Source organism: Protopterus annectens, chromosome 4.part1 (genome assembly GCF_019279795.1).
Source record: "Protopterus annectens isolate FY-2018-M chromosome 4.part1, PAN1.0, whole genome shotgun sequence".
NCBI lineage: Eukaryota > Metazoa > Chordata > Ceratodontiformes > Protopteridae > Protopterus > Protopterus annectens.
In genome coordinates, this window is record NC_056734.1 from 444,347,710 (window position 1) to 444,362,075 (window position 14,366).

Consider the following 14,366-nt stretch of genomic DNA (forward strand, 5'->3'; position numbering starts at 1 on the left):
GGGGGAGGTTCAACTAAGTATGAGGGAAAGGATACTGAAACACTTCTTTCTTTACAAAATTCACAAAATATACACACGGGGTCACGGAAGGTGCAGAGCACTACTCACTCACACAAACTCCATCTCAAGTAAGTGCGCCACTTTTGTGTTTTGACAACCGCCAAGTGTTCAGTCACTGTGAAAAAAAAGGACTCCGACTCAGGAGTGGAGCAACCAACCTACCTTCTTCTTGTACCAACACCACCACCAGTCCAGTCCTTCCACCACACGATGGTTTTGAATAGCCACAGCCATGAATCAGGAAGGATAGTCTTCTCCACTGTCCACCTGCAGTCTTCCATAATGATGGTCGCCGCCAGTTATAAAGTTTAAGGAGGAGTTTGACGCTTGTCACGTTAGTAATCAAGTATGCATCATTGTGTCATGTGACTGCCTGCCACACCACCTCTGCTAACATTTCTTCCTAAAAGTCCGATTCTACGAACAATGCAGGCTTTACAGAAAAAAAAAGTAAGCGGAAATAAAATAGAAAAAAGTGTCTTTTACAGAAAAAAAAAGTAAGCCGAAATAAAATAGAAAAAAGTGTCTTTTGCAGATATCATTAAGAAAATCCAGGGGGGTGCAAGTGCACCTTGAGCTCATGATATACTTCTGCTGGGATACCACCTAACCCAGTGGCTTTAGTCTTCCTAATAGGCTTAATAGACAGTTGCGTTTCCTGTCTTGTTATGGGTAGAGCCAAGTTCTCCTGTAGTCTGATATCCAACTGGGGTATCTATTTCTCTTCATGTAGAAACTTCTCTACTTTATAACACCAGTCCACAAAACAGTAAGCTGCTCTGAATGCAATATTTCATAATAATATTGATATATTTTATTTCTGTTTCTAGACACTTTTATATTCTGTCATAACTCCACTTCAAAACATTACCCTTGTTTTTGCTTTCCTCCATTTAATGCAACAGGTGAGAAAGCATGCAGATTTATTTATTTCATCCTATAAAGATAACTACTGGCCCTGTTATGTCTAGGATTCCACCTATTCCTGAAATTACTTGTTACTTTCTGGTATGATCCTTGTTCATAAATCTATATTCTACAACTGGCCCTTAGAGCTTTCCTTCAATTCAAACCACTTCTCATTATTTCTAAGGAGACACTTTATGATACCAAACTGCTACAAAGCTTGGAGGAAAAAAAAATGGCCACCATTTTGGTTACACTCATGAAATGCATTTCTGGCTGTATTAACTGAGCATAAAAAGAGCAAAGAATTACAAATAAATAAATAAAAAATAAAAATAAACAAAAGCAACTGCAGAAGCAGTTACATAGACCTATCATTTCCATTCACCTTGTATGGCTCTTAAAATGAATAAAATAAAAAAGAGCAATGAGAATAAATGAAGAAATAGCACCAGTTAGAATGGTGTGTGAGGGGGTGTAATGCTTTGCACTGTTTGCACACTACTGTTGTTAATGAATTTATTCATTCATTAGATCACAATATGACACCTGAGATGTACACAATCAAAATGGCTGTAATTGCTGTGTGTGTGTGTGTGTGTGTGTGTGTGTGTGTGTGTGTGTGTGTGTGCGCATGTGCATGCATGAATGAGAGAGCCAGCACATTCATTTGATCACAATTTGGCGTCTGAGGTGTACCCAGTCAAGAAAGTGGCTGTAATTGCTCGGTAAGTGTGTGTGTGTTGCAAACCCTGTTAGGTATTTCTTTTAGCTGCTATTGTGTAGATGTCTATGAACCCTAAGCATGTGCATGTGTGTGTGTGGTTATATATGAGGGGAGGGTGTGTATCCAAATTTCTTTATAAATGTGAGATTGTCTGCTTTTATACATGTATAAGTACATGTGCATTTGCAGACATCATTGAATACTTGCATAACATATATTTGCGTTTATTTGCATATTAAATATTTCATCCCACAGTTAAATATCTTAACAACAACTCTGAAATATAGGTAGAGGAAGAATGTTAAGTCAAAACTACATAAAGTATTTACTAATAAAAACAATACAACATCATTTTTATTTTGTTTTAGTTTATTTGGAGCTACTATTTAGCCAACTTTGAATATTAATCCTTTGACACAACGTATTATCTCCTTTAAAGACTGAACTTCTTTTTTATTTGTGATTTTGATTTTTGTTTAAGCAACCACTGAATCAAATGTCTGGGAAAATGCTGTAAAATGCACATTAACAGCATCTATAACCCTATAGCTTGCAGAGGCTGCCTGACATTATATAGTTATTTCCTACACGTTTATTACTCTGCTAACTTGGCCACGCAAAGTGTGTTGAAGGAATGCAAGGGAAAGTAAAGCTAAAAAGCAACATTAAAGCCTTTTTTCCTTAATCATAATTTTTGTTCAACCCATCAGTGAATAGAAAGGTTGTAAAATCAACAAGCAAACTTTAAAATCCACTTTAGAACATATAGAAAACCATGAATTCCTGAAAAAATTAAGAGTAAGACAAAATTTCAGAAAGGGGAGATGAGAGTAATGTGCATGGTATGGGAAGCCTGGGATAGTGAGAAAACAGGGAGAGCACCGAAGGATGTGTGCATGTGAGTTTGCCTTGGGCTCTGTTTCAATTCTAGGCAGCCCTTACATAAGGTTGCTGTAATGTATCATTATTGCAACTAAATACCCATCACTGTGACTGTCTCCCCTGTGAGACTGGCTAATATAGTGTGGTGCAGTGGCCTGTTGTAATGTAAAACTGTTGCAGCTACAGTTCAGTCTGTGTATACTACTAAAACTCTGCAGCATGAACTAAATGGTTGCTTCAGAGGAGTAGCAGTGACAGTATGATACTTAGACTGGAAGTTTCCAGGGCGCTCGTAACTTGACATTTGCTGGGGACCCCCAAAATGGTAACACCAGACCTGGGGATAAATAAGCCTAATGCAGAGTCCCACAAGAATATTCCAGCAGGTAAGATAATAAGACAGGTATATACAGAAACTGACATAGAAAGATCCTCAGTTCATAACAAACTAAGAGAGGAACCTGAGGTTAAGGCAACAAAAGAAGCTAGTTTATAGGTTTATAGGTTGGTAGTAGGCTATCGGCCCTAGGGCCTATACAAGCCTAGCCATAACACTTCCCTGGATATTTCTTCCCGCAATATTTACTTCTCTGAAAATAAGCAGCCTCTGCAAGTCTTGAACCCAGGTTCCTGCACACCATAACCAAAGTGACTTACCATTAAGCCATCACAGCATTAAGCCATCATAAACTGCAAGGAAATATGCCTATAAGTAGAAGTACCAGAAGAGAAAACGTAAATGAAAGTAGCAGAGAGGCAGATGAAACTAAGACAAAATCTTATTGACAAGATACTAAGGTCCCATGTAGGACATTTAGTAGCCTATCTGACTGATGTGGCCTTTTTCTCCGAGCACTAGAAAATCATCTTCCTAAGGACATCTAGTAGCCTATCTGAGTGATGTGGTCTTTTTCTCTGAACACTGGCAAATCATTTTCCTAAGGGCATTTGGTAGCCTATCTGAGTGATGTGGTCTTTTTTCTCTGAGCACTGGCAAATCATCTTCCTAAGGCTGGATCGCCTTGGACTCCCTGCACTAAACTGGCCAAATAACTAAATGCAAGATAGTCATGGTAGAAGCCAATTATTTGGGCAATATTATAAGCAGAAGAATAGTAAAACATCAGTCCAAAAATGTATCTGGAATAAGGAAATGTCCCAGTCCCATGAAACAAAGAGAGGGTAAGGCTTTCCAGGGCTTTGAAAACTATTACCATAAGTTTGTCCCATACTTTACTTATATTGCCTGTCCATTAAGTGACCTAACCTAGGATAGTATCCAGTAAATGCCTGGTTCTCAAACAGTTCCTCAAAACTTTAAAATATTATCTTTTAGATAGGGAATTAAACTTAGTCACTGACAATGCCCCTCTGCAGTGGCTTTATATGCTGAGGGATGGTAATTCTAAGCTTGTTCCTTGGGCATTTGCCCACCAATCTTTCAAATTCAAGATTACTCATTGGCCAGGCCAATGCCATTTTAACTTAGCTGGGGCTTAAACAGATGCAGCTTTGCTAGTGGGAAGGGGGCATGGTGTACAGTGATAGTCATGAAGACAAAAATAAACAGGAAGGGGGACTGCAAGTAAACCTGGGTAGATCTATTTGCAGTCAAAGTAGAAAAGGGCTACTCTTGATAGAAATAGTATATGCAATTGATGGTTAGGAATCTCTAGGGGCCAGAAAGATAAAAGTAGAACTGGAAGGTATCCTGTACTGACTGAAGTGTTACTAGGTGTTTGAGAAATTGTTCTCCTGTCTATGGAAAACTAATTGCTTATGTCATAAATTATGCTAAAGTCCCAGGGACTTTCATTACAAAATAGGTCAGGAATTATTTGTCTGAAAAAAAGGAATAATACAAATGTTTACCAGAAAACTGTATATATACACACACACACACACACACACACACACACACACACACACACACACACACACACACACACACACACACACACCATCTAGTAGGAACAAATCTAGCCATCTGCACTCCTTAACCCTTGCCCCCAAGGCCCCTATCTGTCTTCTGCCTTTCTGGCCTGAGTACCCTGCCTAATGTTATATTCTGTAACTAGGTTATCACACTGATTTTCCATTGTTAATAAGCTCTTTCTTACCTTGAAATCCTTTATCCTTGTCTCAGCTCAAGTAACTGCACTGCTTTTATTTGATCTGAGAGAGTACTAACAACTCTCCCAAAAATATGCAATTTATCGAGAAAGGAGTTAGCACAATAAAGTGCATGTTCTTATCAATATTAAGATAGTGGATATTTTGTTTGTTTATATAAATAAGCACATTTTAAATTTAAAGCCATGTTAAATAGAACATTTAGGATAGATATCTCATAGCTGCAAATGCACTGGGCACAAAACTGGAAGCTGACATTTTCACTTATGAGTCTGCCTATTTATTTCACCTGGAAATCTATGAATAAGACAGGTGCCTTTGATAATATCTGTCCTAAGCAATAAGATTTTCCCTGTCATTTAAACAGCATATTTCCGTGAATAAGCTCATACAATAAAAAAATTATTAAAAAAGTAGTCATCATTGTTACATCATAACACAAACACAAAAACATGCTTCTCTGATTCTCCTAAAATAAAGCTCTACTGATGTTCTTCAAGACAACCACTTGCCATCCTTGACAGAAGTAATATAGAGTGAATATGAAAAAGAAAAGAAAAAAAGTAAACAAAAGTATGCAGAATTACATGACAAGTTATAGACTTACTCAAAAGAAATAATGGGAAAAGAAAGTATAAATCTTCACCTGTTTTGGATAATGTAGCCATTCCTCTGGGAACCCTTTAATTTGAGGGTCTGTCAGACTGTTTTCAGTAGTACAGTTGGCAGCTGGTTCCACTCCATTTTCTACCACTGATTCAGAGCAGCCAGAAATCATTTGTCTGACAAGGTCATGATTGAGATCCACATGGAAGTCTGCTGAAACCTTACGAAAGTCCCTGATGTCGAACAAAGCCAAATTCACAAAGAATGGCTCAATCTAGGAAATAATTCGAAAATTTAAAAAGAGTGAATTAACTTTCAGTCCATGTATTATAAGAAAACAATCTGCAAACATTAATGCACCATCTGACTGGTAATGCTAAATATGAATGCTTGTATAAAATATAATTTTTTGGTAGTGAAGTGGGTACCTTAACAATGGGCAATCCAAATGCACATGTCCCAGACTGGATAATTGTCATTGTGATTCCACTGCAAACTATGTGGGGGATGTGGGCTCCTAAATGCACACTATATTAATGCTAGTACTGGAGAAATGCAATGGACTGTGTAGAAAAGGGTCAACTGACTACCAGCATTGTTAGACCATCGCCTCCAAACACTACCAAGATTAAGAGCTTGAATGATGGCTGGTTTAAAAAATGCCAGCAAATGTTTATTTAGACTATTTGTGAAAGAGCATTAAATAATATGGTAATAAAGATACACAGTAAAAATCCATTTCCAAAATAGGATGTTATTGACACCACAGCAGCCTTGAGAGATAGTTGTGGACATTCTCCTTGTCAACGGCTGGCACAACTGGCCAAAACAGCAACACTAGCATGGTGACTATGTTTCTGCATGTGAAATTACTACCTCTACATTCCTTTACCTAAATGAAAACAAAAAAACAAAAAAAAAATACTTGTTTTCCCACCTTTCTAAGCTAGTATAGTCCAGTTTTCAGGTTAGTGCTGAATTCAGGGCTGTGTTACAAGTTTCTGTGTTTGCCCATTCCTTACTTGGATAGAAGGAAGTTTCTCTGTTCACTGTGAGAGAGGGAGCTTTGAGCAGCCTATCTGTCCCTGGAGGAGTGGTTTCAGCCCAGAAATTAGTAGTTTATTGGCCATTTTGGGCTAATTTCTATCTCTTTCATTTCCCTGCAATAAAACCCGCATTTGCACAGTTTCTGTGCTAGTATACAGCTCAGCAAGCTCCTGCCTGGTGCTCTGCAGAATTCTCCAGCAGCAGAAAGACAGAAGATAGACTTTGGAGTGACTAAGTATCATTTTTCTGCATTTTCTTGCTGCCTTTAGCTAATTCCACATAAAACACAGATTTTCTAGAGTTTCTGTGATTTAAAAAGCTTGTTTCAGCTACATATTGTAATTATTTTACTGCCTGAACTTTAACAAAGTCGTTTTTGTGTTTAAATTACCTGTTTAACTGTTGTAGGCTACACACTCAAGTCTGATAGCCATTTCTGTGCATTTTAAGTGTTTTTTTGATTGCATTTGCTTTATTTTCTGAAAAAAAAAAACTTGTTTTCCCACCTTTCTAAGCTAGTATAGTCCAGTTTTCAGGTTAGTGCTGAATTCAGTGCTGTGTTACAAGTTTCTGTGTTTGCCCATACCTTACTTGGATAGAAGGAAGTTTCTCTGATCGCTGTGAGAGAGGGAGCTTTGAGCAGCCTATCTGTCCCTGGAGGACTGGTTTTAGCCCAGAAATTAGTAGTTTATTGGCTATTTTGGGCTAATTCCTATCTATTTCATTTCCCTGCTATAAAACCCGCATTTGCGCAGTTATGCGTGCTGGGCAGCGCCGGTTAGCTAGGGTATAACTATTCCTGGCTGCACAAAGTCTACTCTTCAATTTTTCCCTTGGAACTAGACAAACTTTCAACTTAAGCACTCAAACCATTCACTTCTCATACCGGCACTTTCTCAAAACATATACCCCACCTATACTGTAGAGAAGGACAAGGGTCTCTATTCGACCTTACCAGCAAATCAGTAAAACAGTTCACTGCACCTATCCAGGCATGTCCAAAGGGCAGTTTCAGGTGTACTCTCTGGTCCAACTGGTGAATCTGGGCATTTTGAGTCAATGTTACAATTGCCTCATGTACACGGACAACCATCTCCTCCTTCCACCAAACACTAATACATGCGAGAGATGCAATTATACAGCCAAACTGGAGGCTAAGCTCTCTCAACCCAAGACTGGACCAGGCAGTCAAGAGGAGAAGGGAATTACTTGCATCACACCACCAGTCTCACAAAGACCTATGAAACCAGCACCAGCAAAAAACACACATAAATACACAAAAACATACTCAGAGGCTCTAAATAAAAATCTGCAAAAGCAACAGAGACCTCCAAAGCAGACATCCAAGCAACCTCCACCCCCCCCAACACAAACCATGAAACACATACTTCACAAAACCAGTGCGCCACACAATCACAGCTCTTAAGGCAAAATAACAAACCCAACACACTAGTAATAGGTGACTCTATAGTCAGGCACACTGATGTCCCACTCACTTGGCTGAACAAGGAGAAGGTTACTGTTAGCTGCCTGTCGGGTGCTAGGATCCACCACATAACACAAGCACTCAGGTCACTCCAGAACAAGTACAGATATGACTCTGTCATTGTCCATGTTGGTGTGAATGACCTGAGCCGTGAACTACATGAAAAGAGACATGGAGGAGCTCTCTGATCACGTAGCCCAGGCCGGTATGACCATGACCCTGAGTAGCATCCTGCCCTCACCAAGAATGATACCATGGTATAGAGAAAAAATTATCAATTTCAACAATTGGCTAGGCTTCTGGTGTCATTCAAAGGGGATTCAGTGTCTATCAGCCTGGGATGACATGCTCGACAAGCCACGCTGCTTCACTAGAGATGGCCTGCGCCTGTCACCCTTAGGCTTTCGAATACTGGCCAAGGCTCTTGCCACCCCCATAGTGCCTTTTTTAGGCAAGGCTCAAAAGAAAAATGCACCACATAAATAGCACAAGTAACAAAAAACTGAGGGTAATGCTACTCAATGCCAGAAGTCTAAACCTCAAAATGCACATACTCGAGGCACTCCTCAGTATGGAGAAAATCGATATATGTGCAGTAACAGAAACCTGGTTTAAGGCTCCAGAGAGCATCCCAGCACTACCAGGCTACAACTCATACCATACATTTCGGCCACAAAACCTGGACCAAAATACAAAAGGCGGGGGAGTATCCACAAGGATACGCACACCTCCAGGTTAGTGGCACAGCACGATGCTTCAGAGATCATCCACGTGCAACTAACAATGGGAAAAACTGCTATTCAAATTAGAGCTTGCTACAGATCACCCACCATGTCCCAGGACCCCCACTCCGCATTCCTGGAAACACTGGGAAATATAAAGGTCCTACCAAACACCCTGATATTGGGTGATTTCAATTACCCAACCATTAACTGGGAGAACTACTCAAGTACAAACTCCCTTGCCCAACATTTCCTAGAATTTATAAACTCAAATACCCTGGATCAATTCGTCAACACCCCCACCAGAGGTGACAACATATTGGACCTGGTCATCACCAACATGGGTGACCGGTGTTCCACACCGGAGGTCAACCCCTCGCTGGTTAGATCTGACCATAAACTAATCACTCTGGATATCCACATTCTGCCACCACCCCTGGTCAAAGAAACCACCATGAAAAACTTTTCAAAAGCAAACTTTATGTTACTTAAGACCAAGGTGGGAAGTTTCAAAGCCCCCCATGCTAAAGGATAGTGCTGTCCAAGCTGCAAAATCCAATACTAATGCACTCTACGGGCACCTACAAGAATGCATGGATCATGCTGTCCCAAACAAAATCAAGACTCACTCCTCCAAGAAAAGGAAACCAGTCTGGTGGACCCCTGCCATAAACAAGCTATACAATAGAAGGAGGAAACTAGTACAGAAGAGAGAAAAATCCCAAGAAGGGAAGACATCCCTGATCAGTATCAGCAAGAAACTACGTTCCCTCATAAAATCATCCAAGACTAGCTTTGAAAGAAAAATGGCCATGGACTCCAAAGATAACTACAAGGCATTCTTTAGCTATGTCAAGAATCTAAGTGGCAATTCTCAGATCTGCTCGGAGTTAGTGCAGAATGGCACAAAATACACTGAACCGACCGATATAGCCAACATTCTGGCAAACAGGTTCAGTGCAAACTTCACCCCCCTCTCACCCCCAAAAGGGCCCATAACTATACCAAAAGAATGTAGTGCCCCTGAAATCACAGACACTCAGGTTAAAACAGCCCTCTCCAAAGCCAAAAACACAGCATCAATGGGACCGGATGGTGTCCCTGGCTGCATCCTACACGAGCTCAAAGATGAACTAACCCCTCACCTAAACACACTGTTTAAACTCAGCCTCTCCAAAGGCTACGTGCCCAAAAAGTGGCACACAGCAATGTTTATTCCACTCCACAAAGGTGGAGCCACAACGGACCCTGGGAACTATCGCCAATAAGCCTGACTAGCCACAACGGACCCTGGGAACTATCGCCAATAAGCCTGACTAGCTTGGTCTGCAAAGCTATGGAGCGCATCATCATGGATCTCAATAACAGAGACATTGGAAACCTCCAAACACTGGACCCTACCCATTTCGGCTTTGTTAAGGGCAGATCATGCCTTCTAAACCTGGTGGACTTCTTTGAGACAGTTACCAAGGCTATAGACGAGGGTAAGGTGGTCCACTCAGCTTATCTAGACCTTGCAAAGGCCTTCAACACCATTCCCCACTCAGGTATTATAGACAAGTCACCAGCCTGAACATAAACCCCTACATCACGAGATGGGTTGCCTACTGGCTCATGGACAGAACCCACATGGTAAGAGTTGCGGGAGCTAGGTCTGACTCTAAAGCGATTACAAGTGGCATTCCCCAGGGCTCAGTCCTAGGACCCCTCCTCTTTGGCATATACCTCTCAGAGGTGCAAGCAAGCAGAGGAAGACTATGGCTGACCAATTTTGCAGATGACTGCAACTACGGGCTTTAACTGACTCTGTGGCTGACACAGACATCCTCCAAAAGGGTCTCACTGAGACAGATACCTGGTGTCAAAACCATGGCCTCAAGCTAAATGACAAAAAGTGCATAGTCATCCCCTTTGGAAAAAACAAAGTACCCACAAACTACCACATAGGTGGTAGTCCCCTAAATATGGAAGACGTAATAAGGGATCTGGGGACCCAAGTAGACAGTAACCTCTCCTTTGATAATCACATTGCCAAAGTGGTTAGAAAATCCTTCTATGTGGCCCAACGAATCACAAAAGGGTTTGCATCCAGATCGAAAGAGGTCATTGGGCCCCTCTATGCATCACTCATCAGACCCATCCTAGAGTACAATGCCCCATTTGGGATGTACCTTACAAGACACCTGCAACAACTGGAAAGACCACAGAAGTACCTCACCAAGAGGATCACTGGCCTCAAGCAGATGCCCTATGCAGCTCGACTGAAGAAACTCCAGCTGTACTCGGTTGCATACCGCCTACTCAGAGGTGATCTCTGCCTGACATACAAGGCCATGTCCAACCCAGAATTGATGGACATGCTCCACCTAAAGAAAACCATATCCCCTTGAACCACATGCTCCAAGGATCTAAACCTCACCACAACAATAAATAGGACGTGCTGGAGGGATAGATTCCTGTCCCAGAGACTTCCCATGCTCTGGAACATGATTCCAATCTACATTAGGCAGAGCTCCTCGCTAACCCTCTTCAAGAGAAACCTTGACGAGTGGATGGGAAACAGAAAGTTTACCCCAGGTATCACTTCAATGGCTATGTTGGACAGAGGCACAGGTAATTAATCTAAGGGGGCGGCGAAAGCCAACACATTCCGGCTAGGCTTATGAATGCCTTCGGGCAGACAGCCTAGTACCTACCTATGAACCTAAATGATTAAAGGCCAGCCACCCTAGAAGGAAGACTCAATGTACCACACTTCAGCAATATTTACATCAGATATGTTTACCATTTATTAACATTCTATGGCTGTCATTCAGCAATTTCAAAATCTTACATTTTCAATATGGAATGCACTTAGCCACAGAAACCTGAAATAGTTTTACAGTATTGCTACAAGCAATGAAATACACAGCTGCAAGCAGCTTGTTTGCACTATCAGCAGCCTGTATTCACCTGAATACACAGGTGAGAAATGGCTCTCGGAATGGACAGAGGACTGAGCAGGTCAGATCCTACTCTCTCAGAGAATGAGGAGAACCCTGGTTGTGTAGTGCAGCTGTGCAGCACAGGATTTACCAGCATCTGTTTCACAAGAGGTACCAGCATACACAGATGTGCACACTCATTAAGTGGACTCTGCACATTCCTGCATGTTCAACCTCTGATTGACAGAAGTGATATGAAACTTAAATGAAAAATCTTCCTCAACATAGATACATATAATGGCTTCACTGCCTGATACACCCCTGCCTTTTGTCATTCTCACCCCCCAAGCTACAAGATGTCTCTTAGCAAGTAAGGTATTAGGAAATGTCTCTACAAATTGCTGGTCTGAGGACCATATGCAGAATTAATGAAAAAATAAAGCAACATTTCCCATTTAGTTAAACCAAGCACAGAAGGAAATAATCCTACTATATTCTTTGTGTTCTAAGGACGTAACTTTTCAAGAGTATTACTTATCCATCTGCAACAAGGTCTGAACATACAGTAAATGAGTTCCTTCAGAACTGTACATGAAACTTTGCATTTAGTGTTGTTAAGATAACCAAGTGTACTGGCAGACACAAATTCAGCAGTGATTACTTTGATTCTACTGTTTAGTATACTGCACTGATTATTTTAGTCTGCACTGTTGTGTTGTTGTCTCATTTACCACTGCAGGACACAGAAAAAGAGCAACATATATGTTTTTGCAAGTGGGCTGTACCCCCAAACCAAAATGCTTTTAAATTAATTACTTTCATGTGTATTTTGGTGGTAAGATGGTATGACAGAACAGTGTCCTTGGTAAACTGATCGTCAGGATGTAGATCACCAGTACAGGAAAGTAGGTATGTTAAACTGTGTAGTCAATTAAAATGTTGTTTTCAATAAAACCTACAAGGCTTGGTGTAATTTCAAACTACTAAAGGTAATATTATTTGAAATGTATTAACAGTATGTATCTTCATCTCAGGGAGTAGAATGCTGCACTAAGCATTTACAAGCCAGAGCTGGTACACCATAACCAATACAAAATCTGAGTGTAACAAAGAAAAACTTTAACTTAGTAGCACAGGACGCTTGTGGATAATTGTAAAACCTTTAATCCAGATATAAGAATCAGAACGAGAAACTGTGATCCATTTGGTGGTGGTGGTTGAGGGGAGGGAATGTTTAAGGGAGAAAGACAATTTGCAAAAAATGGGAAAACTTTCCGGGCACCCTTAAGGCTTATTGTAGAGCCATGGTAGCCATGGTTATGTCATCATTCTGAATCCATGGAGCAGTGTGAGTAGGCCTGTTAAACACAGCTGCCCACAAGAAAGTGATATAGAGAACAAAACAACAGAAGCCCCTGAATCCATAAGTACATAGACAAGAATGTGGGAATGTGTGCCACATCAGTCTCACCCCTAACATCAGATACCAAAAGTATTACTGTAGTTAAAATTAAAAAAAAGATACTCACAGTTCCACAGACTAATTATGCAAATATGCTTATTAAATATCTTTACAGGGAAAAAAGTACTGCAGTACTACCTGTTATCACACAACCTGCAGCAGATATTTGCACTTTTATCTGTATTAACAATGTCAGATATTTTACTATTAATTACATTCATAAGCCAGTATTTGTGAGGAAACACTGTTGAAATGAATGTGGCAGGACAAGTTGATATATAACAATGGGCTATAACGTACCAAATGGGATGAAGAGGAAAAAGAGGTAGTTTTTATGATCAGTTATGAATTTATGCTATATTTTAATATTTGTATTAATAACTTGGACATGAAGCACTTCATGAGGTAGTGCAATGTAGTAAAGCATACACAACGTGGGATAAATGTAGAACTGCGACTAAGGGTCTGAATTGTACAACAGTAGAGATATTTACAGTCAGCTACCTTACTAACTATGTTATGCATATTAAATGCTACATGTATCACGTAATTAGTGATGCATATTAAATACTACGTTTTCATAACTGTAAGTGCGCTTGGTTAACCATAACAGTGACATGCTGACTGGATGGCTTGGAGAAAGAAAATGGCGACAGAGTTACCTCTGAAAGGCACAGCCTGCACTAAATATTTGTGTACGGTTCCACAGAGGTCATCTTAAGAAAGAGCAGTATAAGCGGCCATGCCAATGTGTAGAATGAAACACAGATGGAACTCGTGTCACAGGTCAGTACAGCATCAAAGAATGTGACATGACCCAGATAGGATGGACAGTAAGACAGTTTAATTATACATGTGTGGTATATATTCACATAATCTGAACCAGCGGCAATTTGCATGGTGCTTTGTGATATCAAATGAAACCCTACATAATGACAAAATCTCTGCACTAATACTTCTTTTCATGGCTGTAATAGATGCAGAAATATTTTGTTATTTAAATGACAAAGTATTCAAATATGTATAATATCCTGCTTTAAGAGCTCCAAAAGGAAATAAGACAAGTAAAAATGACTCTTAGCAAAATGATCATCACATCTGCATCAAAAACCTGCTGTTGATGATATCAGTGTATGATTATAGATATACATTGTTTGCTTAAATTCATTAATATAAGTTATTTTTTGTTATTCAGTACTTCATATAAAATGAAATTCAAGACTGTACAAAGAGTCTGCTTCTAAGATGACTGACTGCTGAACAAGTCTACTGTCTCATTAATATATGTAGGTATAGACTTAAGGTGCCCTCTATAGACTTAAGCCCTTTCTTACAGCAACTACCAGGGTGTCTCTAGCCCAAACTCATCTCAACTCTACATTATTGTATGCCTCTCCATCTTTTATCAACC

The 14,366-nt window shown here is 40.2% G+C and overlaps 1 protein-coding gene across 7 annotated transcripts in view; it reads right to left on the reverse strand.

Moving 5' to 3' along the window:
• DOCK10 (dedicator of cytokinesis 10) overlaps positions 1–14,366 on the reverse strand; it is a 2,344,342-nt gene that overhangs the window by 1,121,196 nt on the left and 1,208,780 nt on the right. For all 7 annotated transcript variants that reach the window (XM_044070265.1, XM_044070268.1, XM_044070269.1 and 4 more), the window contains exon 12: positions 5,355–5,588. In XM_044070265.1, coding sequence (XP_043926200.1) covers positions 5,355–5,588 — 234 coding nt within the window. The remainder of the gene's footprint in view (positions 1–5,354; positions 5,589–14,366) is intronic.